The 27,798-nt window shown below is 36.9% G+C and overlaps 1 protein-coding gene and 1 long non-coding RNA gene across 2 annotated transcripts; both read right to left on the bottom strand.

The window, feature by feature from the left end:
• Window positions 1-1,836: 1,836 nt before the first annotated feature.
• LOC135628741 (uncharacterized) lies at window positions 1,837-22,780 on the bottom strand. Its single transcript, XR_010492959.1, has 4 exons — window positions 21,111-22,780; window positions 20,378-20,452; window positions 20,253-20,299; window positions 1,837-3,128 (listed from the first exon to the last, which is right to left on the bottom strand). It is a non-coding gene; the product is annotated as an uncharacterized LOC135628741 (long non-coding RNA).
• On the bottom strand, window positions 8,065-11,942 carry LOC135628931 (uncharacterized). The gene is made up of 4 exons (XM_065135936.1): window positions 10,013-11,942; window positions 9,727-9,933; window positions 8,425-9,636; window positions 8,065-8,332 (listed from the first exon to the last, which is right to left on the bottom strand). Exons 1-3 carry the CDS (start codon window positions 10,419-10,421, stop codon window positions 8,438-8,440), a joined length of 1,815 nt encoding a protein of 604 aa, XP_064992008.1. The 5' UTR covers window positions 10,422-11,942; the 3' UTR covers window positions 8,065-8,332; window positions 8,425-8,437.
• Window positions 22,781-27,798: the final 5,018 nt, after the last annotated feature.

Consider the following 27,798-nt stretch of genomic DNA (forward strand, 5'->3'; position numbering starts at 1 on the left):
TGAATTATTGAATCCTATGGATGAGATCCAATAAGAGAGAGATTATTGGATAGAGATCCACTAATCTAAGAAGCTTGGGTAGTTGGATTGAGATCCAATACCCAATATGGCAGGATCCAATAGGGTTAAGTTGATAGGGGACCTCTATAAATATATGCAGTTTTAAGTTTCGAGAATTTTGTGCACTAATCTTCACATGACAACGAACATATATTTGAGAAATTTGGAGATTTTATTTTCTATTCTTTCGTTGCGCATGTGATGTCGCCCCCGAGATTTCCCCACATTGGTCTGAGAGGACAAGTCTCCTTGCCCGTGGGATGTCCCAACGTGACCCCTCCAATGCTTAAGTTAGAGGGATGGGGGAGGAGAGAGTTAATAGTATTTATAAAAGTGTAGTGTTCACTCGCTTGCCCCTATTTAGCCTAGATTTGGTTTTTATACCTGGGCACCTGACAACAAGGACAAGGATTGGTGAGGGTGCCCCCTACCTTGCTTGTTAGGGGACATTAATGGAGGCGGCATACCGATGTGTTATCTCGAGGTCGACATTAACATTGGGCGATCGGGAGGGTGGTCACTATCTAACCTTTTAGTCACTTTGAGTCACACAAGGAGTTATCCCTCCTTTAGTCATCTGAACGGAAGGTGTCAGGGAGGCGAACCATGCCATCAATCATTAATGCAGGGGCGTGGCCATTTCTTCAATTGTGGTGTCAGCCAAGAGTGGGTCTTGCGAACTTTCTTTGGGAAGTCGAGACAAAGGGATCATGGGTTGATCCCTTTTGATGGCTACAAAGAGTTGATGGGGGCTCCCATACTTTTACTTAGGTGGCCTCCTCGGTTCGGATGGTGGGATGAATTGGTGGTGCTAGTACTTTCTCTCTCACTTAGTATGCTTATATAATCAATTCAAGTGTATATCAGTAGTATCCTCCATATGCTATGATATTTGAAACTCTAAATTTAAATCTTGATAAAAAACTAGTATCAATAATCTACTGGTCTAATATGATCATATATTGAGCAGTACATAGACCTGTACCACCTAGTATCATCCAAAAGGATCATATATAAATAATACAGATCAATGTTATACCATGTTTGGAACCATGTATTTAGGTAGACGTAAGGTCCTACAAAATAATATATGTAAAGATAGGGACTCATATAAAATAATAAAATAAATAATGCTTTAGCTCAAAATTCGTGTCCAGAACTAACTCATCATATTTGTCTCTTTCAGAAAATCTAACTTATGAGCCCAGATTCCTTCAAACACTTTCAGGTATCAAAGTAATATCCTCATGATAGCCATTTATCAGTCTACAAATACTATGAAAATTTTGGTGCATTACAATAGAAAATTAAAATTATAGAATATAGAGAAAAAGCCATAGGAGAAAGTAATGTTCTCAAGCAACTTGAATAGAAAATCAAGCATAGCAGATGCCACTTGCCAATAAAGAGATATCAAGATGTGAGTTACCCTGGACATTTTATTAACCAATGCTTGCATGTGCTCAACAATAATCGATTTAAGCACACAAAAAATAATAGCCTTGGCATTTCTAACGACATGACATATCAAAGGAAGAGTATTTTTTGTAACATGAAGATGGTTCAGATAATGACCACAAACAAAGGTCAACAAACTAGAAGAGGATATCTAGAACAACAATATTGCATGGAAGAGAGTTTAGTTGCATACCAACAACTTCGAAAATTATTTCTCCAAACTCACCAAACTGTTTTCTCATATTTGGGAATAACATATGCAGGTGAGGAGAAAATACTTGAAATGATAGTTTAGCATCTGACTGATGGATATGAATATGCAGATTAAAAATTCTTTTACTAAATTATCGGTAAGTGCTAACTCATCCGCAAAATTTGATAAAAAAATGATAAAATTTGTGAAAGATCAGAGGTAATAAACATGTGTCCCTTCAAGTATTGCTTTGCATTTCAAGATACTGACATCCATCCTAAAAATCTAGAAAATGGACATATGCAACTTGAAAATCTGGATATTTTCTGCATCCACGATAAATGTGGAATAAAGTTCTGTAGATGAAACCAGCACTTTTGATGCCAATGGGATATGTCCGTTCATCATTTCCAGAAGATGTTATTATTAATCTTTCAAGAAGTGCCCAGCACCTTTGCGGCCCATGTAACTTTTCCATTTCAAGCTGTATGTTGCTTGCTTTCAGTTGGGTGTACAAAGTTGTAATTTGTCCACTAAGATTTGCAGCTGACTGCAGTATAATGTCATTAACATTCTCTACAGAACAGGATAACTCAGTTGCAGAATGCAGTAGAAAGAGGGGAGACTCTGAAGGAGGATTACAAAGTGACAAAGCAATGGTTGATTCTGCCTAATCAATGTTGCCACATCAGCTGATTCAATGTCGACTTGTGATATTTCCAAAGCCTGCTGATTACCTTCAAAATAATATGTACAAGGTTTCCCAAGAGCCAAAATTCTCCCAGATTCAAGGTCCAGTTTAGCAGAAGCAGAATTTGTAGAACAGTTATATCTCTTTAACTTTCAAGATAAGCTATTGTCTCCAGATTGACATTACATCTCTTAAGGTCTTCATAAAACACCACTAATCCATTTTTATTCTTGAATTTGGATCCAATGATTTTCATCTGATTCATAAGCTCTGAATTGCATCCATATGAAATCGATTATAAAGAATGAGTTGACATAACATTCTGCAGCCAAGAGTATGGCTTCTATTGCAGCTTCATGGCTTTCTGGGGTTATGTCATGCTGGGAACACAAATCAGCTGCCAAACGTTCAAATTGAGTAATCAGCAAAGAAACCAATATTCTGAAAGTTGTTATTTGAAATCTTATTCACCTCTGAAACACCACAACCGAAATTCAATCTGATCCAGTCCCCCGTAAAATAATTGGAAACACTTGTCAGAACAATTTTTGACAGATCTCTAGGAGCAAACTACAGATTAGCATCTTGGAGTACATCTTTTCTTGTGGCAGCTTTAGATGCATCAATCTTTCTCTTTGCTTCATCCGGATTACTGGATGTGCTAGAAGCCCCATGAGAACATATCACAAAGTCAGAAGAAACAGCTAAAGACTCTTGATCAGCCACCTTAGGAAATGAATATTTGCAAAGGTCAATATCTAAAGGAAATGACATATGTGACCCCAAAACAAAAAGGAGTACACTGCAATATAGAAAGACAATGAAGACAGTATATTGTCAGCTAAATGAAAACCAAGTAATGTAACAACCAACAAGGTGCATTTGATAAGATTCTTTTTGTTGCAGGGAAAAAAAAACAAAAACTAATTTCTTCTTTTTTGACTCTCACATCTTTTTAAACTACAGTCTTCACCGATCACTTCATTCTCTCTCTTTGCATTTCCAAAAATAAGCACTATAAAGTATAAACTATAAAGATGTTAAAATTTTTTTTTATTTTTCCTATGATATTATCATATACTGTTACAGTAGACCTTGGTGCAATAGATCCACATCTCCATTCAGATTCCACAAAAGGAAGAATGGCAGGCCTTCATAATGCAGTACATATAACATTGAATGCAATACAACAGTTCTTCTATTTCTCCAAGTGTATATCATAAGCAGAAGTTGTATTCTTTGTTCCAGTAATCACAAGATCAAGGAAGGGCTCTAGCATCTCCAAAAGAAATAGAAACCTATGTTCAAATTCCTACACGGATGGTAAAAGCATCATCTATCTGACTGGAAAGAGTAAGCAAAATTATGCTTGATACTTCAATAGGTCAAACCTTAAATTTTGACAGTACATCATCCATATGCCCAGACAAGGCCAGCAAGATATATTTCAAAGCAAGGATTGAAATACCATATCATACCGGTGTTTCGAGGTTGGTTCGGTATGGTACGGTATGACATACCAAGCGATACGCCTAATTTAGGTGTAATGGAGTTTAGGATAACACAAATATGAGAAAAAAAAAGTTTGAGATAGTTTAAGAGAGTGAGAATAAAATGGAGTGAAATAGGAGAGAAGGGTTTAAAAACATGAGAAAGGGTCAAAATCGACCGTTACCGAGCTGTGCCGGGCGGTAACGGACAATCCGCATACCGATAACCTGTCGGACTGGTACGTACCGCCCGTACCGAGCGATACCATTCAAATTGTATACCTTGCTTCAAAGCAACATAAGCATGGCAAGCAGATTATGAAAACACCTGGTAGGGACATTATGAACAAACTCAACCAAACATGAAGCATGAAAATAAGTGCATAATCTGTCATACGGAAGTGTATCAAGATTTTTTTCTTTTTCTTGAATTTTTATTCAAGAGGAAGTGGATAAAATTTGGATAATAACTAGGGCATTGTGACAAAATTCACAGTTTCTTGAGCATACACAGATGAAAGATGGATGTTGTTGAATCTCGGATTTTGATGATGAAGTCAATTGTCATTTGTTGTCTAACCTATATGTTGAGATAAGTGTGCAGGATTAACTACGATGAAAGTAAGACATGCAGCAGGAGTTGCGCCGGAGTCATGACAATGATCACGTTGGGAGTTCGAGAGCTCGACGAAAGTTCGGACAGTCGTCGGAGGTTCTGCGGGAACAAATCCGAGATGTCCATAAGCTTGCCAAAGAAGCTCGTCGGAACTCGCCAAGTGTATCGTCGCAAGTCCAGGAGTTTGCCGGAAGTCCGCAGGAGAATCACTGAGGGTTCATCGGATGATCGACGGAAGTTCGCCGGAAACTCGTCGGAAGAAGTGATTGACGCACCGGAGCAAGCTGCAGAAATTGTCTTAGAATTTATCGTAGTTAGCACAATGATTAAGTTGGAAATGGGAGGTGATCCCATTAGCTTAATCTTGGGACAATTGGGCCCCTGAAAAAACCAATTTGGGCCGAATGGATATACCCATTCGGACCCTGATTGCTGTGGGAGGTGCAACCGCCCAAGCCAGGAGGTAGCACCGCCTGGGCTAAGTCTCCCAGGGAGACTGGGCGATGCAACCGCCCCAGCCAGGAGGTGCAATCGCCTGGGCTCAGTCTCCAAGCGAGACTGGGCGATGCAACCTCTCCTGACAGGAGGTAGCACCGCCTGAGCTCGGTCTTCGAGCTCTGGCAGGCGATGCAACCGCCCCAGTCAGGAGGTGCAACCGCTTGAGCTCGGTCTTCGAGCTCTAGTAGAGAGGTGCAACCGCCCCTGACAGAGGTGGCACCGCCCAGAGGCTCAGTCTTCGAGCTCTGCCAGGCAGTGCAACCGCTCCAGTCAGGAGGTGCAACTGCCTGATCCCGGAATTCCGGGAATTGACAGTTTTGAGCTCCAAATTTGAACTGGGTTGGGGCCTATAAATACCCCACCCATTCAGCATTGAAAGCAGGAACTAACACTCGAAATCTTGACATCTTTCTGTGATTCTTAGAGCTCAAAATTGTTGTAAAGGCCAAAAGTTCTCCCTCTGTTCTTCAAAGTTTTGAGTTGTAAAGAGAGGAGAGAAAATTTCTGTAAGGGTTGTCTCCTAAGCCCGTCAAAAGGAGTGAAACTGTAAAAGGGTGGTTGGCCTTCGCCTATTGAAGGAAGGCCTCTAGTTGACGTCGGTGACCTCGTCGGTGGAGAAAGCCAAAAGTGGAGTAGGTCAAGATTGACCGAACCACTCTAAATCTCGGTTTGCATTTACTATGAGCATTTTATCTTTACTGCGAACCTCCTAAATAGCTACTGCCTTCTGCGCTTTTACGAACGAGTTTCTAAGTTCAGAACTTTCCGAATCTGCGTTTAGACGTAAATCGATTTTTCGTACGATCATTACAGTTTACGTTTATGTTTTGATTTTAATCATAACTGCAAACTGCCTTCTGCGCATTTATAAAACATATCTCAAAGTTCAGTATCTTCAAAATTGACATTTAGACGTAAACTGGTTTTATCGTACGAACATTGCATTTCAGTTTACGCTTGCATTCTGATTTTTATCATAAACTGCAAACTGCCTTTGTAGATTTATTTTAACGCCATCTCGTTTAATCTTAAGTTAAAGTAATCTTAGAATCGGCTTTTACATCGAAATCGTTTTTATCAAACGAACGCAGCTTTCGGTTTTAATCGCTGAAATATTTCCGCTGCACTAATTCACCCCCCCTCTTAGTGCTCTTGATCCTAACAATTGGTATCAGAGCAGGGTTAACTCTCAAACGGATTAAAACCCAAGAGAGATGGCTTACGTTGGAAACCAAGAGGGCCATTCTATTACACGTCCACCCATGTTCAATGGGACGGACTACACCTATTGGAAGACCCGAATGAGGATCTTTCTTATTTCTATGGATTTTGAACTTTGGAATCTTGTCGAAAACGGCTTTTAGAAGTCTTCTCTTCCAATGATCGATTGGAATTATTTGGAGAAGAAGGCTTTCGCTCTTAATGCAAAGCTATGAATGCCTTATTTTGTGCACTTGATAAAAACGAGTTTAATCATGTTTCGATTTGTGAAACCACATTTGATATTTGGCACACACTCGAAGTGACTCATGAAGGCACAAGTAGAGTGAAAGAGTCAAAAATCAATCTTTTGTTACACTCTTTTGAACTTTTCCGAATGAAACCGAGTGAGACTATCGGCGACATGTTTACCCGTTTCACGGATGTCGTCAACGGTCTAAAAGGACTCGGAAAAAGTTTTTCGGATTTTGAGCTCGTAAATAAGATTCTAAGATCCCTTCCTAAAAGTTGGGATCCTAAAGTCACTGCTATTCAAGAGGCGAAAGATCTAAACAACTTCCCTCTTGAAGAACTAATCGGGTCATTAATGACCTACGAGATGACTTACAAAGCTCATGACGAGCAAAAAGACATCCTTCCAAAGAACAGGAAGGATATGGCACTTAAAACTTCAGAAGACCACTTGAGAGAAAACTCAAGTGATGAGGACTGTGATGATGACTTGGCACTTCTAACAAGAAAATTTAAAAAGTTCATTAAAAGAAACAAGTTTAAGAATGACACAAAAAACAAACTTGAACCCAAAAGGACCAAGTTATTTGCTATGAGTGCAAAAAGCCGGGACACTACAAGAGTGATTGTCCCCAAGTCAAAAAGAGAACATCAAAGAAGAAGACGCTCAAAGCAACATGAGATGATTCGAGCACGTCCGAAGAAGAGGAGTCCAACACCGAGCAAGTTGCTCATTACGCCTTAATGGCCATCGGAGATGAGGTAACAAATTTAATAGATGCAGATTTATCTTTCGATGAATTATTAAATGCCTTCCATGACTTATTTGATGAATGCAAGATTATCAATAGAAAATACAAATTGCTAAAAAAGGAGCATGATAGTCTTACTTGTGATTTTGATAAGTTAAAAACTGAATATCATGATAGTTTAAATTCATGCATCAAATGCCATGATCTAGAACTCTCCTAAAAGAAAACTTGCTACTTAAGGACACCTTGAAGAAATTCGAGGTTGGTAGCAAGTCATTGAACATGATCCTTGCAAACAAGGGTCAAGTTCCCAAAAGAAGTGGAATTGAATTTGTGATAAGTTCTCACCAAAATCCAACCACCTTCATAAAAGGCACCATCTTACATGTTCGACACCAAAACAAATGCAACTTTTGTTGCAAATTTGGACACAAAACGCATTATTGTCCATTCAAGAAAATTAGTCCAAACAAATTGATTTGGGTTCCTAAAGGAACCATGATAAATTCTATCCAACATGATAGACAATGTAGATCTATTTGTGATGCACCCAAAAGCAAATGGGTACATAAAAATCATCCTTTCTTGTAGAAAACTAAACCATCACAAGCTAGGAGCAAGAGATGGTACCTTGACAGTGGATGCTCAAGGCATATGACCGGAGATCCATCTCAATTCTCTAAGCTCACTAGCATAGACGAAGGCTATGTCACCTTCGGAGACAACAACATGGGTAAAATCATTGGCAAAGGAACCATAGGTAACAAATCCAACTTCTTTATTGAAGATATTTTGTTAGTTGATGGTTTAAAACCAAGGTTCGCCGAACCGTACCGTACCGGCGTTTCGACGCCGGCTCGGTACGGTACGGTACGACGTACCGAGCGGTATACCGAGGTGTACCGCTCGGTACACTTAATTTCACCGATTTATCCCTCCGAAAATACCTGAAAATTAAAAAAAAAGTTAGGATAGAGTTTTCAAGTTACAAATAAATATAGTAATAGTATAAGTTTAGCAAAATCAATGTAAATTAGATAAAAATAGCATCACATATCTTTTTCGGGCTTTGAGGTAGTCTTGTTCGAGGTTCGTATTTCAGCTCGTTATAGATTGAAATATCTATAGAAAAATCAGTTGAATTGTTAGACTATTTTGTTACAATATAAACTCTAAAATTCAAATGAATTAAATAATCATATATCTAGATATACCTGATTGTTAATTCTACCACCAAAACGAACGACGAGCCTCCATGGGTGGTGGATCGGGGTCCTCGATCCGATACATATCAATATGATACGTTTGTTGGACCCAATCATGAAATTGATCCCATGACATAGTGTATTGATACACCGTATGCCATTGATGCATCAATGTGGTACTGATCGTAGATTGATCGTCATAAATCATATTTGTCCGAGGCAGCTCTTGAGGCATATATTGGTGTTGTTCTGTATCATGTTGTTGCTCAGAGAAGGATGACCAACTATCACCATACTGTTGTTGCCCATATGATTCTTCATAATACGATGGCTGTGAATACGATGAGTCTCTTTCTGTGTCTATATCATGTATGCTCTGTCGCATTTGTTCATATTCATCCACTGCCTTCCCCTTCCCCTTCTCCTTTCCCTTCCGCGCATAAACTTGACCAGTACCTTGTCGAGTTCCATGATCTGAATCTTGAGTGGCATGTGTAAAATATTGCTCCTCAGTCCATTCACCACCCTCAAGTTGTGCAGACGAGACCAACGACTGCCCGGTATCACCGCCATCATCTGTTGAGGCACTGCTGTCCGTGTTGCTGTCATGTCTCTGGACCGAACGAGAAAGAGAATGTGATTGTGAAGGTGTCTCGTCGCCCGACTCGATTCTTTCCAACGATGCAACTGATGCTATTGCCTTCCCCTTTGCCTTTGCACGTTGGGCGGACGAGTGTGACCGTTGGGTATCGGTAGTTCCTCGAGCAGTTTGACTCATACCATGTTGTAATCGAGGGGGATTTTCTACCCGTTGGGGTTGTGCTTCTTCTTCTTCTATTGCCTCGGTGATAAAACGTGAAGGACGCTGAGGATCTCCCGCCTCATCAAGTAGAGGATCCTCTTGGTTCTCTGCTGCTTCAACCCAATCTAACATTGGCTCTGAATCTTCGTTGTAGAATTGGAGGTCAATGGGATCAATATCTGGTTCCTCTGGCTCCTTATCCAACTCAGCACATCGCAATTTTAGCCGCATATTATAATGGACATATACTAGTTTCTCTAACCGTCTGTAGGAGAGTCTGTTGCGGACTTTCGTATGAATCAACGCAAACGTTGACCAATTACGTTCGCAACCACTAGATGTTGTTGTCTGTGAAAGTACACGAACGGCAACCTTCCTTAAATGTGGTGCATCGCCTCCAAATTGTAACCACCACTCGACTGCAAAAAGATATAAATAAGATTTTATTAGCATAACAAATAATTAACATTAAATATAATTGATAATCAATATGCATAACTTTTCCTCACCAGGATCCATAGTGTAACGGCATGATATAGCTACAACGTCGGAGAATGAACCAACTGTTTCTCGAAATAATCGACCCTCCATAAGAGCATCGGCTGCCTCGGTAGTGTTTGGCAAGAGTCGATATATAACATTTCGTAGTGTCGTTAGGAAATTATTCTGCGTTCCGAGAGCATATCGATATTGAATTGCCGGGTTTAGATAATACGCTGCAAAACATAATTTTGTTAGTATGATAATTTATTATCTAAATAATAATAAATTAAGTATTTTTGAATATGAATTTACCTGCATTATGGATATCTTGATCCATATGAACTTCGGTCCGACGATCAATGATTCGTACGTATTGGTCGGCCTTAAAATCATCTTTGAATGCTTTCCTGACCTCCTCTCTTGCTGAAATCAGCATATATTTAAGATACGGCATTTGTGGACGCTTGTCCATATCGACCTTACGGAGGACAATATAAAGTGGTTCCACACCTTTTATGATTTCTGCTATAGTCTCCCAAAATCTAGATGAAAGAATGGCCTTTTCTATCTTCTTTCCATCACTCAATTTCGAATATCTGGATTCAGACCACTCTTGTGAGCTAGCCATTGCCTTCAAGCCATGTCTTTTTTGCTGTAATGATTTTAATACAATAAAATTTGTAGCAAACCGAGTAATTCCAGGTCGAAAGTATCTCACCATTTACATACTTTTGCATTAATGCGTGGACCCAATGATGATTATATATAAACTTTGTAATTGATTGTGCTCGAGCTACACATTTCTTGACCGTATCCAACTCACCAATATCCTTTAGCATTAGATCTATGCAATGAGCTGCACATGGAGTCCAAAACAAAGTTTTTCTTTTTTCCATCAATTGCAAACCGGCTTTTTTGAAATTCGCTCCATTGTCGGTTATTATTTGGACAACATACTGTGGTCCAATCTCCTCTACCATAGTGTCCATCAAGCTCTCAATGTAGTTTGCATCTTGGATCTTTTCAGAAACATTAACGGACTTATGAAACACCACTCTTCTATTGCAATAAACAAGAAAGTTGATGATACTCATTCTTGTTGGTCCTGTCCAACTGTCACACATCAATGTCACCCCATATTCATCCCATTGCCTCTTGAAGGATTTGATCCAATCCTTTAGTTCTGCCACCTCCTCATCTAAGTGCACGCCGTGAATCTCCTTCGGTGTTGGAGGTTGGATCCCCGTGCCAGACTTTTGAATAGAGGAGATCATGCTCTGATAATATGGACCTTGGGCTGTGTTGGCTGGAATCCTATGAAAGTTGAACCATTTTGAGATTGCCTTCCCAATATCCCGTTTTTTTTCTTTTGTATATGCATCGTCAATCCGTGTCTGTTTCGCTGTTTGTGGGGGATAGGCTTGCGGATCAATATCAACAATATCTGGTGCGGACCTCCTGCCAAGACCTCTCATAAAACCACGGAGTCCACCATACCTCATGCTACTAGTTCGGCCTAACTGAGAAGGAGCAGTTGGTTGCCTCATGCTGGTTGACCTCTGGATTCCACTACCACTACCATGCTCTAATTGTGAGTCAGGTCGTCGATGCCTCATTGCTTCATCGACCGTATGCTGATGCTCCAATGATGCACGAATCCCAGCTGTGAGATCCGGGTCGACTTCATCGCCGCAACCCTCATACTGATCATAAACTGGTTCCTGTGTAGCCCTATGATATTCTTCCTCAACTCTTGCCTTCTTTTTTAATGCATCTTCCTTTGCTTGTTTCATCTTGCTTTGAAATAATTTACGGATCTCCGTTGGAACCTTCTTGCATTTTGCAACGTCAGGATACCCACCAGCCAAATGCATTTTTACTCGAGTTATTCCTCCACCTTTACCAATGTAGTCACAATAAATACATTGCCAATGATGACGGTTTCCATCTAGCTTTCGGGCATGAACCCATGCATCATCGTGTGACTGTTCCTTTGGTGCCATGATCCTATCAAATTTAAATCAAATAAACTATAAAGTATAAACATATTAAATTGACCAAATATCGATCATAAATCACTAATCACAATATTAAGTAATTTTATTAAAACATAACTAATCATATTTTATTATCATAAATATGTTACGTGCATAAAAGAAGTATTAAAATCATTAGATACACTAATTATGTGATTAATATAGTTAATTTTTCACTAATTATTTCTCTTTCAACATTATAAACATGGCAAATACTCTAATAGATATTAAAGATATTGGATTCACATAAAATCGAATAAATTTTGATTAAATCATCGTAAAAATAACTAATTATAGTATTAAATAACTTTAATAAAACATAATTAAACTTATTTTACCATCATATATATGTTAAACACATAAAAGAAACATTAAATATGTAATTTTAATCCAATATGATTCAAAATTCAAATTATGATAAACTTATCATTTATCTACACTAATCATTTACTTCTCTTTCACCACTATAAACATGACAAATACCCTAATAGGTATTAAAGACATTAAATTGATATAAAATCAAACAAATTTCGATTAAATCATCATTAAAATAACTAATCGCAGCATTAAATAACTTAATTACTCTCTAATTAAAGAAAACGAATACATACCTCTTGATTAGAAAGTTCTTCCTCTTAATCTTCCCAAATTTACCTAGATTGAATTCACAAATCGTTGTTTTATAGAGTTTATGAGAGAAAAGAAATGTTTGAGAGAGAGTTTAAGAGAGTATAATGAAATAGGGGAGAGAAGATTAGTTTAAATAGGAGAAAGGGCTCCAACGGTCAATTTGACCGTTGGAGCACTGTAGCACTACTACAGTGTGGTAACGGTCGATTTCGACCGTTACCGAGTGGTACCGGTCGATTTCGACCGTTACCGAGTGGTATCGGGCGGTAACGGTCGAAATCGACCGTTACCGAATGGTACCGGGCGGTAACGGTCGAAATTTCGACCGTTACCGCCCGATATATACTTTTTTTGGTGTACCGCCCGGTAGAGGGCGATCCGCGTACCGGTCGCCTCTCGGACCGGTACGTACCGCCCGTACCGGGCGGTACACATTGGTATGGCGAACCTTGTTTAAAACATAATCTCTTGAGCATTAGTCAATTATGTGATAAAGGATATATTGTTAGATTTGAATCTAATGCTTGCATCATTGAAAAATCACACAAAAACATATCTCTGATTGCATTGAAACAAAATAACGTATACACTATTGACATTAATGATTTGTGTAATGAAATGTGCTTTTCTGTTTTGAATGAGGATGCTTGGATATGGCATAGAAGATTAGATCATGCTAGCATGAAACTAATCACTCAAATATCATCTAAAGAACTTGTTAGAGGAATTCCTCATATCAAGTTCATCAAAGATAATGTATGTGATGCTTGCCAATTAGGTAAACAAATTAAGGGTAGTTTCAAATCTAAGAATCAAGTAAGCACCTCTAGGCCCTTACAATTGATCCATATGGACTTGTTCGGACCAATCTCCACATCAAGCCTAGGAGGTAGCAAATACGCCTTCGTCATTGTGGATGACTATAGCAGATACACATGGACTTACTTCTTAAAATAGAAAAGTGAATGCCTTAGATATTTTACCAAGTTTTGTAAACTTGTTCAGAATGAGAAAGGTTCTATGATTTCGTCAATTAGAAGTGATCATGGTGGTGAATTTCAAAACCATGATTTCCAGGAATTTTGTGAACTCAATGGATACAACCATAATTTCTCTACTCCTAGAAATCCTCAACAAAATGTAGTAGAAAAAAAAAATCAAAATTTACAAGAAATGGCAAGAACCATGTTGAATGAACACAACCTACCCAAATATTTTTGGGCCGAAGCCGTAAATACTGCATGCTATATTTTGAATAGAGTTCTAGTAAGACCCCTACTAACCAAAACTCCCTATGAGTTATGGAACAACAAAAAACCCAATGTTTCATATTTTAAAGTCTTTGGGTGTAAGTGTTTTATCTTGAATGAAAAGGATAACTTAGGAAAATTTGATGCTAAATCCGATGAAGGAATCTTTCTTGGTTATTCTTCGGTTTCTAAAGTCTTTCGTATCTTCAACAAAAGAACTTTAATTATCGAAGAATCCATTCATATTGTTTTCAATGAGATTTCCGAAATTAGGAAAAATGATTTTGATGATGATGTTAATTTTGATTCCTTGAATTTAAATGAAACCCCTTCTCCAACTAGCAACTTGGATGTATCCACTTCCGAAACATCCTTACCCAAGGATTGGAAGTATGTAGATGCTCATCCCAAGGAGCTAATTTTAGGAGACGTCAAAGGGGGTTCAAACACGATCTTCTCTTAAAAATTTTTGTGCGAACGCCGCCTTTCTCTCCCAAATTGAACCCAAATGTGTTGACGAAGCCATGAAAGATGATTCATGGATTATCGCAATGCAAGATGAATTGAATCAATTTGAGAGAAATGAGGTGTGGAAGCTTGTTCCTAGGCCAAATGACTATTTAGTTATTGGTACTAAATGGGTCTTCAGAAACAAGCAAGATGAAAATGGTATCGTGATTAGAAACAATGCTAGATTAGTGGCTAAAGGTTTCAACCAAGAAGAATGCATCGATTACGAAGAAACCTTCACTCCTGTGGCTCGATTGGAAGCCATAAGGATGCTCCTTGCCTACGCTAGTAGTAATAATTTTAAGCTGTTTCAAATGGATGTTAAAAGCGCTTTTCTAAATGGCTTTATCTCCGAAGAAGTTTATGTTGAACAACTTCCTAGATTTGAAAATAATAGCCTCCCTAATTATGTGTTTAGATTAACTAAAGCTCTCTATGGTTTAAAACAAGCCCCAAGGGCTTGGTATGAGAGACTTAGTTTTTTTCTTATCGAAAATAATTTCACAAAAGGCAAGGTTGATACTACATTGTTCATCAAGAATTTTGAAAATAATTTTCTCATTGTTCAGATTTATGTTGATGATATTATCTTTGGCTCTACGAATGAATCTCTTTGTGAATCTTTTGCTAAAACTATGAGTCTTGAATTCGAAATGAGCTTAATGGGAGAATTAACATTCTTCTTAGGCTTGCAAATCAAACAACTAAGCAATGACATCTTCATTAGTCAAACTAAATATGCTATGAATTTATTAAAAAAGTTTAATATGAACAACTCAAAGGCTAATAACACTCCTATGAGCACCTCCACTAAGTTAGAAATTTATGAAAGTGGAGAAAGCTTCGATCAAAAAACTTATAGGGGTATGATAGGAAGTTTACTTTACCTCACTGCAACCAGACCAGACATCATGTTCAGTGTAGGACTTTGTGCTAGATTTCAATCAAACCCTAAGATATCTCATCTCAAAGCAGTTAAAAGAATACTTAGATATCTTAATGGTACCACAAATCTAGGATTATGGTACCCAAAATCAAAGAATTTTGAGTTAATTGCTTATGCTGATGCGGACTTTGCTGACTGTAAACTAGATAGAAAAAGCACATCAGGATCATGTCAATTTTTAGGACATGCCCTTGTTTCCTGGTCATCTAAGAAACAAAACTCGGTTGCACTATCAACAACCGAAGCTGAATATATTGCAGCAAGTGCATGCTGTGCACAAGTTGTATGAATGAAAAACACCTTAGAAGATTACAAAGTTAATCTTAAAAATATTCCCATTAAATGTGATAACACAAGTGCAATATGCTTGACTAAGAATCCTATACAGCACTCAAGAACAAAACACATTGATATTAGACATCACTTTATACGAGATCATGTTACTAATCATAACGTAACCATAGAGTTCATTGATACTAAACATCAACTAGCTGACATTTTTACAAAACCTCTAAGTGAAGAACAATTTGATTTCATAAGAAGAAAATTAGGAATGTTGATGTGTCCGAATAGATAAACTAGTCAAAATCATTTTTTTTTTTTACTTTATTGAATGATCAAATCACTTGATTGCCATGTGTTGAAATGTTTTGATTTTTGAAAAACTGTAGCATAATCTTGTCCGAATGCATGAAAGATTTCATCTCATTTTCGGATTCGCTTAACGGTTGGAATGACAAAAATCAAATACACTCTTATGAAAAATATTTTAAAATGGATTTGATAAAATGACTTTCCTCCTTCATGCACAAAGGATTATAAAAAAAAAAAAAGGAGAAGAAGTATTCAAAGCATTATACGTATCATGCCTTCCTTTATACGCTTGATAACTTGCTTATATTGTTCTCCTAGTATCACATCTACCATGCTTTTTGTTGATGACAAAGGGGGAGAAATATATGAATTGATGCTATAAACACTGATGCTATGATTATGCCATGCCTGCATCATCAAGAGATATATGAACAGATGCCATATATAGAAATGCAACACTTGCTAAAATATTTGAAATGTGTACATCTGCTAAAATATTTGAAATGTGCATATCATGTAATGATATTAAAATCTTACTTCACAGCTTTACATGTTGATATCTTACAATATGATGAATTGCTTCAATTACATTCATTCAAAATTGTTATGTAAGAATAAATGTCAAGCCTTGACATCATCTTCAGAAATGTCACTTGAATTATTAGGTCTTGAATTCAAGAATGACTTATCTCAAGTATGCAATGTAGATAGGGGGAGTTAAGGTTAACTCAATTATCAATTGATTGTCATCATAAAAAAGGGGGAGATTGTTGAATCTCGGATTTTGATGATGAAGTCAATTGTCATTTATTGTCTAACCTATATGTTGAGATAAGTGTGCAGGATTAACTACGATGAAAGTAAGACATGCAGCAGGAGTTGCGCCAGAATCATGACAATGATCACGTTGGGAGTTCGAGAGCTCGACAAAAGTTCGGACAGTCGTCGAAGGTTCTGCGGGAACAAATCCGAGATGTCCATAAGCTTGCCAAAAAAGCTCGTCGGAACTCGCCAAGTGTATCGTCGCAAGTCCAGGAGTTTGCCGGAAGTCCGCAGGAGAATCACCGAGGGTTCATCGGATGATCGACGGAAGTTCGCCGGAAACTCGCCGGAAGAAGCGATTGACGCACCGAAGCAAGCTGCAGAAATTGTCTTAAAATTTATCGTAGTTAGCACAATGATTAAGTTGGAAATGGGAGGTGATCCCATTAGCTTAATCTTGGGGCAATTGGGCCCCTGAAAAACCCAATTTGGGCCAAATGGATCTACCCATTCGGACCCTGATTGCTGTGGGAGGTGCAACCGCCCAAGCCAGGAGGTAGCACCGCCTGGGCTAAGTCTCCCAGGGAGACCGGGTGGTGCAACCGCCCCAGCCAGGAGGTACAACCGCCTGGGCTCAGTCTCCAAGCGAGACTGGGCGGTGCAACCTCTCCTGACAGGAGGTAGCACCGCTTGAGCTCGGTCTTCGAGCTCTGGCAGGCGGTGCAACCGCCCCAGTCAGGAGGTGCAACCGCCTGAGCTCGGTCTTCGAGCTCTGGCAGAGAGGTGCAACCGCCCCTGACAGAGGTGGCACCGCTCAGAGGCTCAGTCTTCGAGCTCTGCCAGGCGGTGCAACCGCTCCAGTCAGGAGGTGCAACCGCCTGATCCCGGAATTCCGGGAATTGACAGTTTTGAGCTCCAAATTTGAATTGGGTTGGGGCCTATAAATACCCCACCCATTCAGCACTGAAAGCAGGAACTAACACTCGAAATCTTGACATCTTTCTGTGATTCTTAGAGCTCAAAATTGTTGTAAAGGCCAAAAGTTCTCCTCCCTCTGTTCTTCAAAGTTTTGAGTTGTAAAGAGAGGAGAGAAAATTTCTGTAAGGGTTGTCTCCTAAGCCCGTCAAAAAGAGTGAAACTGTAAAAGGATGGTTGGCCTTCGCCTATTGAAGGAAAGCCTCTAGTTGACGTCGGTGACCTCGTCGGTGGAGGAAGCCAAAAATGGAGTAGGTCAAGATTGACCGAACCACTCTAAATCTTGGTTTACATTTACTTTGAGCATTTTATCTTTACTGCAAACCTCCTAAATAGCTACTGCCTTCTGCGCTTTTACGAACGAGTTTCTAAGTTCAGAACTTTCCGAATCTGCATTTAGACGTAAATCGATTTTTCGTACGATCATTACAGTTTACGTTTACGTTTTGATTTCAATCATAACTGCAAACTGTCTTCTGCGCATTTATAAAACATATCTCAAAGTTCAGTATCTTCAAAATTGACATTTAGACGTAAACCAGTTTTATCGTACAAACATTGCATTTCAGTTTGTGCTTGCATTCTGATTTTTATCATAAACTGCAAACTGCCTTTGTAGATTTACTTTAACGTCATCTCGCTTAATCTTAAGTTAAAGTAATCTTAGAATCGGCTTTTACATCGAAATCGTTTTTATCAAACGAACACAGCTTTCGGTTTTAATCGCTGAAATATTTCTGCTGCATTAATTCACCCCCCCCTCTTAGTGCTCTTGATCTTAACAGATGTCACATATAGGGTTCATGAACTAAAAAGTACTAAATGATAATGACTAGAACTAAAGGACTTGCAGGATTTGAATAAACCAACGATAGCTAATTCCAAATTCACAGGTAGGATCCTTATTGTTTCATGCATAAAAGCTACATGAAAAAAATCTTATCCTACATAAGAAACATGATCCACCATAAGTAAATAACAGGAAATGCTCTTTTTGTCAAATGTGCCTGCAAAAAATGTGACACTAAAAATATTCCATTGTAGGTTCTTAGAAGTTAGAATATATGGTTCCATAAAGAAAATGTTTTATTGTACCTTAAAAACAATCAGGAGCTAAAACTTCATTAGTCTTAGAAACAACATAGTGAAAGTGTGCAAGAGAGCTGTCACATGCATGTTGGTAGCTGCAATGTGTGGAACTCACAAAGAGACATTTTCATACTAAAACCTGTTGCTAGATACATGCCACAGAAACAAGGTATTGCATCAGGACCCAACTGATTTTTTTTTGACCAATTGTGCATATCCAAAAAAAGGCTGATGAAATCAGTAAAAAATTAAGATCATAATGCAATAAGTATCAGTAAGATCTTAGTACCTAATCAAATACAAGGTCCTTGGACAGTCTATAAATTATAATATGTGATACAACTTATTATCCTATTTTGTAATCTTGATAAAATCAGCTCTGCGAAATCATAGAGTCAAGATGTATCCTGGACATAACTGTTAGTGAAATTGGATAATAACTGGGGCATTGTGATGAAATTCATAATTTCTTGAGCACACACAGATGAAAGATGGATGTCACATACAGGGTTCATGAACTAAAAAGTACTAAATGACAGTAACTAGAACTAAGGGACTTCAATTCACAGGATTTGAAGTGTATATTTTAAGTGTATATTGGTATCTAAGAAACATGTAAAAAATAATCTGCTACCCATTAAGAAATATATAGCTTTCCAAGCCACAACAGTAGTTATATTGGTCCATAAAAGTCCCATAAGAGTTGAGCACAACACTCCAAAGAACTCTATACAAGGCTGTGTCATAGTTGTATCATCAGAACACTCAAACAGTAGGTTCTTTATTGGCACTCTAGAAAAAAAGGAAAACTACAACCCAACAGACAAAATTTTCAGTTTCACAATAACTGCTATCATGATCATGATCAAATTCAAGAGATCAAGGTTTTATTCAAGTGTACAAATGACTAATATTGTTGGAATCTTCACAAAAAGGTAATAGATGGATCACAAAATAACATCTATGATAGGTCATAGAAAGTGTTTTTTTAGTTCATCAGGATGGACATGTCAGTACAATACATGCTGATCAGCACGGTTTAAACATATAGCTGGAATAAGCCTTGTGCTTGATTGTGTGTTCAAGGACATCCTTGGTATAAAACCAAACACCATGCTAGTATTATACTAGCATGACATAGTTCGACAATCATCAACCACTGCTGGCAAACTTGAAATATTATCATACATCATCAAATGGTGAAACTAATTACCATCTGAACAATCATCATCAAATATTATACCACAGCAGAACAAATTGCCTCTGAACTTCATAGTCTTTGTTATGCTAGGACTATGATGTTCAAATCAAATAACATTTTTCTCAAAATGAGAAGATTATTTCACGAGAAAATTAATGATTGATAATTTGATCATCCACAATAAATCACAATGTATTGACCACAAAAAAGGTCAGATCTGCACCAAGAAATGATCAAGTACTCATCAAACATAGATAGTTTTAATTGCTTATGTTAGATAATTCACCAAACATTATTTATATATTTTCATGATGAATAGGTTAATTATGATGAATCATGATTTATATACATCTACCTATTCTAACATTAAATAAATACCAAATTTTGTCACATTAAATAGTAAACATTATACATTGATACATGCCCATATCCATCATATCAATATCTTGCACTTGTATCCATGACTTCATAACCAACCAACCAACCAAACGAGCATTCATTATAATAAAGAATTAAGCCTTCATAACAGTAATAAAAACAAGAAGAATGATGAAATTACTTGAATAACACCAAGAGGTCCTCCGGAAGTTCAATTGCAAGATCAACCTGAAAAAGGGTCGATGCAGTTACAAAAATACAAGTTGTTGACTTAATATGTAGACTTATTATGGGAAAAGATGAAACCTTTGCAGTAATTGTATATATCCATGGTGATAATGGTCCAAAGCATAAATCAATCAATACACATGCTGCTTTTGCCTGAAGATTGAAAAATAAACGCTTACTTAGAAAGCCAAAAAGTAAGTTGTCTATTCATAATTAAACTTGGTATGAAACCAACAAACACGAGATGATAAGAATGAAGACAGATAGCCCGCACAAGCATTAAGAAGATGACAATGACATTATTATTATCTGCAACAACAGATTAATATGAATTGTTGAGACTTTTGATAAGAATACAAATGCATGTAACGTATATCACCCAGATGCATCACTGCTGAACCTGAGAGAGAGCATGCTGGACAGAAGGATGTTTCCACAAAGAAAAACTATCATCAACTTGATTTAGGGGGCTAATTGGAGGAAGACGTACCATCAAATGAAAGGAAATCAGAATCCATCCAAATTAATTAATATATAAACTAGTAAAAGGTGTTAAAAGTTTTAACTTAAAACAGAGACCTTTCACCTGGAAGCAGTGCTTGTATAAGTGGTAATAGGGACCAAAAATTTAAATTACTGTTAGCCAATTTGCAGAACAGGAGAGGCTATCTATTCATTATAAAAGAATGTAAACACTCGACAATTTAGTTACAGAAGCAGACTCCTGGTGGCTAAAAGTTATTCCAATAGGAAAAAAACAGGATAATTAGTTTAAAAAACATTATAGGGTAGGTGATCATTTAGAACATACTTGTGAAGCACATCCAAATAAGACATGAGGACTGCCTTCTTCCGCTGCAGATATATCCAAGACATTCAAATAAGAAGCATCCCAATAATCTTCAGTTCATTTGAATTCTTCCCCAAACAAGCTCAAGTAATCAGTAGGTTGCATGTGCCTGGTTACTTCAGTTTTAACAATTTCATCAAATATTGAAGACAGACCCAACTATTCAAGTACAAAATTGCCAAATCAGGTTGTAAATTGATTTGATAAGAAACCATATCTATTCACATAATATGCATGAAAAAATAATTTAATTAACATTAGTTTCTTCATAAACTTATTGTGGAATCCTCTAAACTAAGAAAGAACACTTTTGAACACGTGGAAAGCCAAAAAGCAAAAGAATTTCTATTAAGTAATATGGAACACATCATCTATAATTATTTTAATGTTTGACACAAAATATTACAGAACAAAATGCAAAGAAGAAACAGAAGAACATATGTAACTAACAATGTGGAGACTTGTCCTTGTAAATGGCAGTCCAAATCCTTTGAGAAATGGACCTGCATAGCCATTGTGTCTCTCACAATTCAATTGGAGATTCATATATGTCATTGCAGCTGCCAATAAAAAGTTAAAAAAAAAATTAACCATCAAGTTTTAGTTTATAAAGTCAAATAGAGTGGAGTAGTTTATCTCATCATGTTCCAAGAATTGTCAATCTTGATCCAACCAATTTAGAATGGTACCACCCGGTACGGGCGATACGTACCGATCCGACGACATACCGGTACGCGAACTGCCCGCTACCAGACAGAACATGCTAGAGTGCTACAATGCTACAGTAAGAGGAAGAAATATTTAAAACCGCTCGGTAATAGTGATACAGTGCTCCAATGGTCAAATTGACCGTTGGAACCCTTTCTTATGGTATTTAAACCCTTCTTCTCCTTTATTTCACTACATTACATTCTCATACTCTCTTAAACTATCTCAAACTCTTTTTTTCTCACATTTGTGCTTTTCTAAATTCTACAAAACAACGATTTATGAATTGAATCGAGGCTAATTTAGGAAGATTAAGAGGAAGAACTTTCTAATCAAGAGGTATGTTTACATAAGGATAATCCGTACTGAACTGAAATACGAACCTTGCATAAGATATTCTTCAAAGCCTGAAAAAAATAATGATACTATTCTTACCTAATTTACATTGATTTTACTAAACTTATGCTATTACTATATTTATTTCTAACTTAAAAATCCTATCCTAACTTTTTTTTTTTTATTTTTAGGTATTTTCGGAGGGTCTTACACCTAAATTAGGTGTACCGCTTGGTACACCCTAGCGTACCGCTCGGTATACGGTACTGTACCATACCGAGCCAACCTCGAAATACTAATACGGTACGGTATTGCATACCTTGATCCAACCTATAAAATTTCACCATTAAGAACCTTATCCACATGCTGTGGTTTCCTGTCCTAACAATTATCATCCACAGAAAGCATACTTGTTGGTTTCTTAGATGAGTAACTTACATTATGGACAATGCTAGTTCATGATATATAAGTTACACAGTCCCGATATTTGCATGTTAGTCCATAAAAGAAGTCACTTAAATCAAGGATTGAAATTTTATACCATACCAAAATTTCAAGACTTATTCGATACGGTATGATACTATATACCGAGTGGTATATTTTGGTATACCGTTATGTGTATATATATATATATATATATATATATATATATATATATATATATATATATATATATATATATATATATATATATATATATATATATATATATAGGTAAACCGCACAGTTTACCTCTATGTGGGGCGACGTCGCAGATAAAAAAAAATTATGACATCTAAAAAACAAAAATATTGCGATGATGCCCGAGGCGACATTGCCCAAGAAGAGAAGAAAAAAAAAATCTTCGCTTCTCTCCGCCCCACAAGCCGATGCCTCTTCTCCCGCACACAGATGAGAATTCGTCGACAGACGAGGAGGAGAGAGGTGACATCCAGGTTCTACCTTTTTTTCCTATTTCTTTCTTCGTCTTCTCCCTCTTCTTTCTTCTCCCTCGATCACCATCGATAATAACACCTCAATCGATAACGATAATGCCTTAATTGATGGTACCGCTCGGTAGCGGGCGGTCTGTGTACTAGTCTATTGACGGACCGATATGTACCGCTCGGTACGAGCAGTATCATTCGGTATTGCAGACCTTGATTTAAAGAACTAATGGGCACTTTAAATGTTAGAATTAGGAACAGAAAACTCTATTTCTCATAATAACTGGAGAGGTCAATATATGTTGCATCAATTTATTGTGACGGACTAGTCTTACCATGAAACAGTTAGGATCATGCTTATGAGTACTAACATGTTTTCAACACTGGCTTTTTATGGCCTTAAGCAACCCTCCACCTTTTTCATTCGGGCTTGGGACCGACATTGGCGGTGTTAGAAACATTGGTACTCATAACAAGAAATCAAGTAAAGAAACTAATTTTCTTTGAGAAAGATCAAAATTGAAACACCTAGAAGGAATTTAAAAGTGACAATTGTAGATCCAAAAAATAAGTATACTTCTGTCTAATTAGACAACAAAGAGGCCTTTGAATCATGGCACTACTCGCTTTTTTAAACCTAACAATGAGAAACATTTTTTTGCCAACACATAAAAACATAAGAAAGTTTGTTTTCTCTATGGCTGTGATTTTGGTGGAGAAAGGGGGAAATTAAGCATAGCCATCTCTGAACATATCACTAACCTATGACACAACGACTTCCAATTCAGAAAATCCTAGAGAAAATGAAGTTCTCGATTGAGGCATTCACATCAACATAATAACTCTACTAGATTGAACATGTTTTATCTTGTTTACAACTAAGCAAAAATTTATTTATGTCTAACACATACTTATATAAGATAAATTTGTCCATTTAAATTTGTTCCTCCTAACCTTGCCTCCTGCCTAACGTTCAAGGTGAGAACATTTTTAATTAACCTAGTCTATTGGTACTCCATTTGTGGTAAGGAAACCCAACTATATAAATATTTATCCTATTTGTTTCATGAAAGATGCAATCTTTATGTAACTTTTATTCAATTTTCAGATCCATATATCAACTGGGTAGCTTGTCCTAATATCTTAATGAGGGAATGCCTTGGAAGATCAAGAGATAGCTCCATTAACAAGTGTACTAAAATAAAAAAATCAGAAATTAAGAAAATATGGGAAGACTCTTTCAGATAATAATTTATATAAAAGAAGACAATTAAATTGATTACACTATCATAGACTTGAGTTAAAGAGACATATATTGTAATACAAAAAAAATGTTCAAATTTTGTTACACCATCGAGGAATTAAGTTATATCTTTTTTCTTGTTGTGATCAATTGCAACTTTTGTTTCGGCATATCCTAAGAGTTTTGCAAGAATATATAGAATTTTTGAAACTTGAATCATATAATGTAAACTATCCGTCCGACCCATTATTTATTTACTTTTGTCTAGATTAGTTGACATAAACTAATTAGACATCTTGTTTCTGTAGGATTTCATTCGAATACATACATTTTTAGTTTAGCAACTTAAGATCCAATATACAAAAGCCAAAAACTTATAATGAATAACAAATATATGTTCAGGACAAGGATTATAATGAATAATAAATGTATGTTCAGGACAAGGATTGAAATTTCATACCATATCGGAGTTTTGAGATTCGCTCGGTACGATATGGTACTGTATACCGAGAGGTACATTTGATATCTATATATATATATATATATATATATACATATATATATATATATAACATAAAAAGGGGCGATTGCCTCGTCACCCTTTTTGGTGCGGGGGGAGGGTTTCTTCTCCCACGCGGGTAAAAAAACAAGCGACGTCCCTTTGTTTTACTTATAAATTAACATATGACTTCTAAATTTTTTTTTGGAAAATCAGTTCACTTAGTATACCAATAAAATACATTGAAGTAATTCTTGAAATAATTGAACTCTTCAAAACAATTTGCAATATTTCATTAACAAATTCAGAAGGCTTAACAGAGAGAGAGAGATGGGGGACCAATTCACTAATTCAAATGAAGGTAAAGTGTGTGTTTAAGCTAAGCTTCTGGTTCGAATGATACATTGCCCCAAGATGTAAACGTTCAGAATCTTACGAGTTCTTCCTGCATTCTTTCATTTTGTTAGTTCATTTTTGACAAACAATATCTAACATATCAGCTTGGATATATAAATTTGTCCACTTTTGGAAAAAAAAAGTACATTGGTTGTTCATTCATGTACAAATTCTCTCAAATTTTTATCCAAAGTGGGAGGATTCAAGTCAAACACTAACAAGCACCTAGTAGATGGATCTTTTCTGGATGGCTCCACGTCAAGCACGAAATATTCAAACCATTTGAAACACGAGGGAAACAAAAAAAATCTGACCAGTATGAATAACTATTATTCTGGATAACAAGGGTGAGCTAAGCATATGTGCATTAATAAAAAAAATACTAGATGATCTCATTGGTAATTTGTTAGACATTCATTCTCTTGTTCTTCGATGCATAATTTCACAACATAAAACTGATTTCTAGTTTTACAATTCAAACACCAATAACCACTAATCAAGAGAAAAAGAAGGTTGTATATACCAGGGTCTGCCGTACCGAGCCATACCGCCCGGTACGGGCGGTACGTACCGGTCCGACAGGTTGTCGGTACGCGGACCGACTGTTACCGGTCCGAGAGTACTGTAGCACTGTAGCAGTGCTACAGTACTCGATACACCTGGGTGTACCGCTCGGTATACCGTACCGTATCGGTACCGAGCCCAGGTCGAAATACCGGTACGGTACGGTATTGCGAACCTTGGTATATACACCATCCCCTTCTTGCAAAGGATGCACGCACCATTGGCCATGAGCTTCTTGTTTGTCTTGATCAAGCTCTGGAGTTTCCTGAGAATCATCAATCTCCACTGCATTAGCCTTGTCCATAAGGCCAATGATAGTTTACAAGATGTACATGACGATGGCAAGAGGCACAGAGGTAGAGGTGTTGGAAGGGATGGTAACTTTGATGATGGAGACTTCAAATGCTTACCCAATATTCATTTTGTTTCTCCATTACATCCAACAAGATCATCAATATATTATTAAAAAAATGATGACTTAAATAACTCAATCGGAATTATCATGTCAAATTCAAACTTGGTACCACATGTGATATTACTGGAATCACAATAAATAATCACAACCGTTGTTGCTACCTTAATCTCAGTAAACAAATAGGGAAGTTGGAAACAAGAAATACCAACTCAAAGGTCGGTGTTATACTTACAAAAGGAAAATTTCAGATATAGTGCTTGGATGCTGAAACTTGTGGTAAATGACCACAACAACAGAATTGAAAAAATACTGAAATAGTAGCCATGTCATTAATTGGTGAACATTTATATGAAACATAACAAGCTTGTCTATCAAGCTCATGAACATTGCTACTACTCTTCTACAGCTACAACTGATTCAGCAAGATAAATCTCATAGACTGAAACAATCACAAATCAGAACCTTCAGATTCAATGAAGATCCTGTTAATCGGAAGGACTCGAACTACTCCACTATCACCATAATGAAGCATTTGTGAACTATTGATCTAGTAAGCTAACTTCCAAAATTTAGAACCTGGATTATATCCCATTTGGCACCATTTTTCTACCCTATCTTAGGATCAGAAGTGTATCTATGTTGCAGAAGACCTAGTCTATTCATGGAAAGACATGTAAATTTGATATTTTTATTCATTTCACAGGGAAAAACATAATAAACAGAATTACAATGCCTCACCTTTATCAAGCTCATAGATTTATTTGTTTGGTATCTCTTTACTATTATGAAATATACTGTGGTTTACAGTTCTCTTAGGTTGAAATAACTGCTTTCTACAGAAATTATGACGCATCTTACTAAAATCAGAAATGCATTGAAGTAATTCTTGGAATAATTGAACTCTTTAAACAAGTTTGCAATATTTCATTAAAAATTTCAGAAGGCTTAACAAAGACAGAGAGGGGGGACCAATTCACTAATTCAAATGAAGGTAAAGTATGTGTTTAAGCTGAGCTTCTGGTTCGAATGATACATTGCCCAAAGATGTAAACGTTCAGAGTCTTGCGAGTTCTTCCTGCATTCTTTCATTTTGTTAGTTCATTTTTTACAAACAATGTTTAGCATATCATCTTGCATGTTTAAATTTGTCCACTTTTGGGAAAAAAAAGTACACTGTTTATTCATTCATGTAACCCAAAATAACTAAAATTGAAAAGCCCTTGCTTTTAACTAAAAGTCTTAGTCACTAAAATTGGTTGTCATGTTGGCAAACTACGTAGTTATCTTGTAGTAAAATTCCACATGTTACCAGAAATAAAGTTAATGCCCAGAAAAATGAATCAGAACTACTCTTGTAAACAAATTGAAATAAACAAAATACACACCAAAAAATAATATTTTCAATCTCAGTCCGATATCGGTTTCAATAATATATCAGAGTAGTATGGTACTGGTATATAAGATAGTATACCAACATGTTCCGCCTGGTATACAAACAAGTTGTTAGTCATTTTTTATCATTAACAAATTTGAATGAAAGAGAAAGAGATACTATAATCCAG

Source organism: Musa acuminata, chromosome BXJ3-1 (assembly GCF_036884655.1).
Source record: "Musa acuminata AAA Group cultivar baxijiao chromosome BXJ3-1, Cavendish_Baxijiao_AAA, whole genome shotgun sequence".
NCBI classification, from domain to species: Eukaryota; Viridiplantae; Streptophyta; class Magnoliopsida; order Zingiberales; family Musaceae; genus Musa; species Musa acuminata.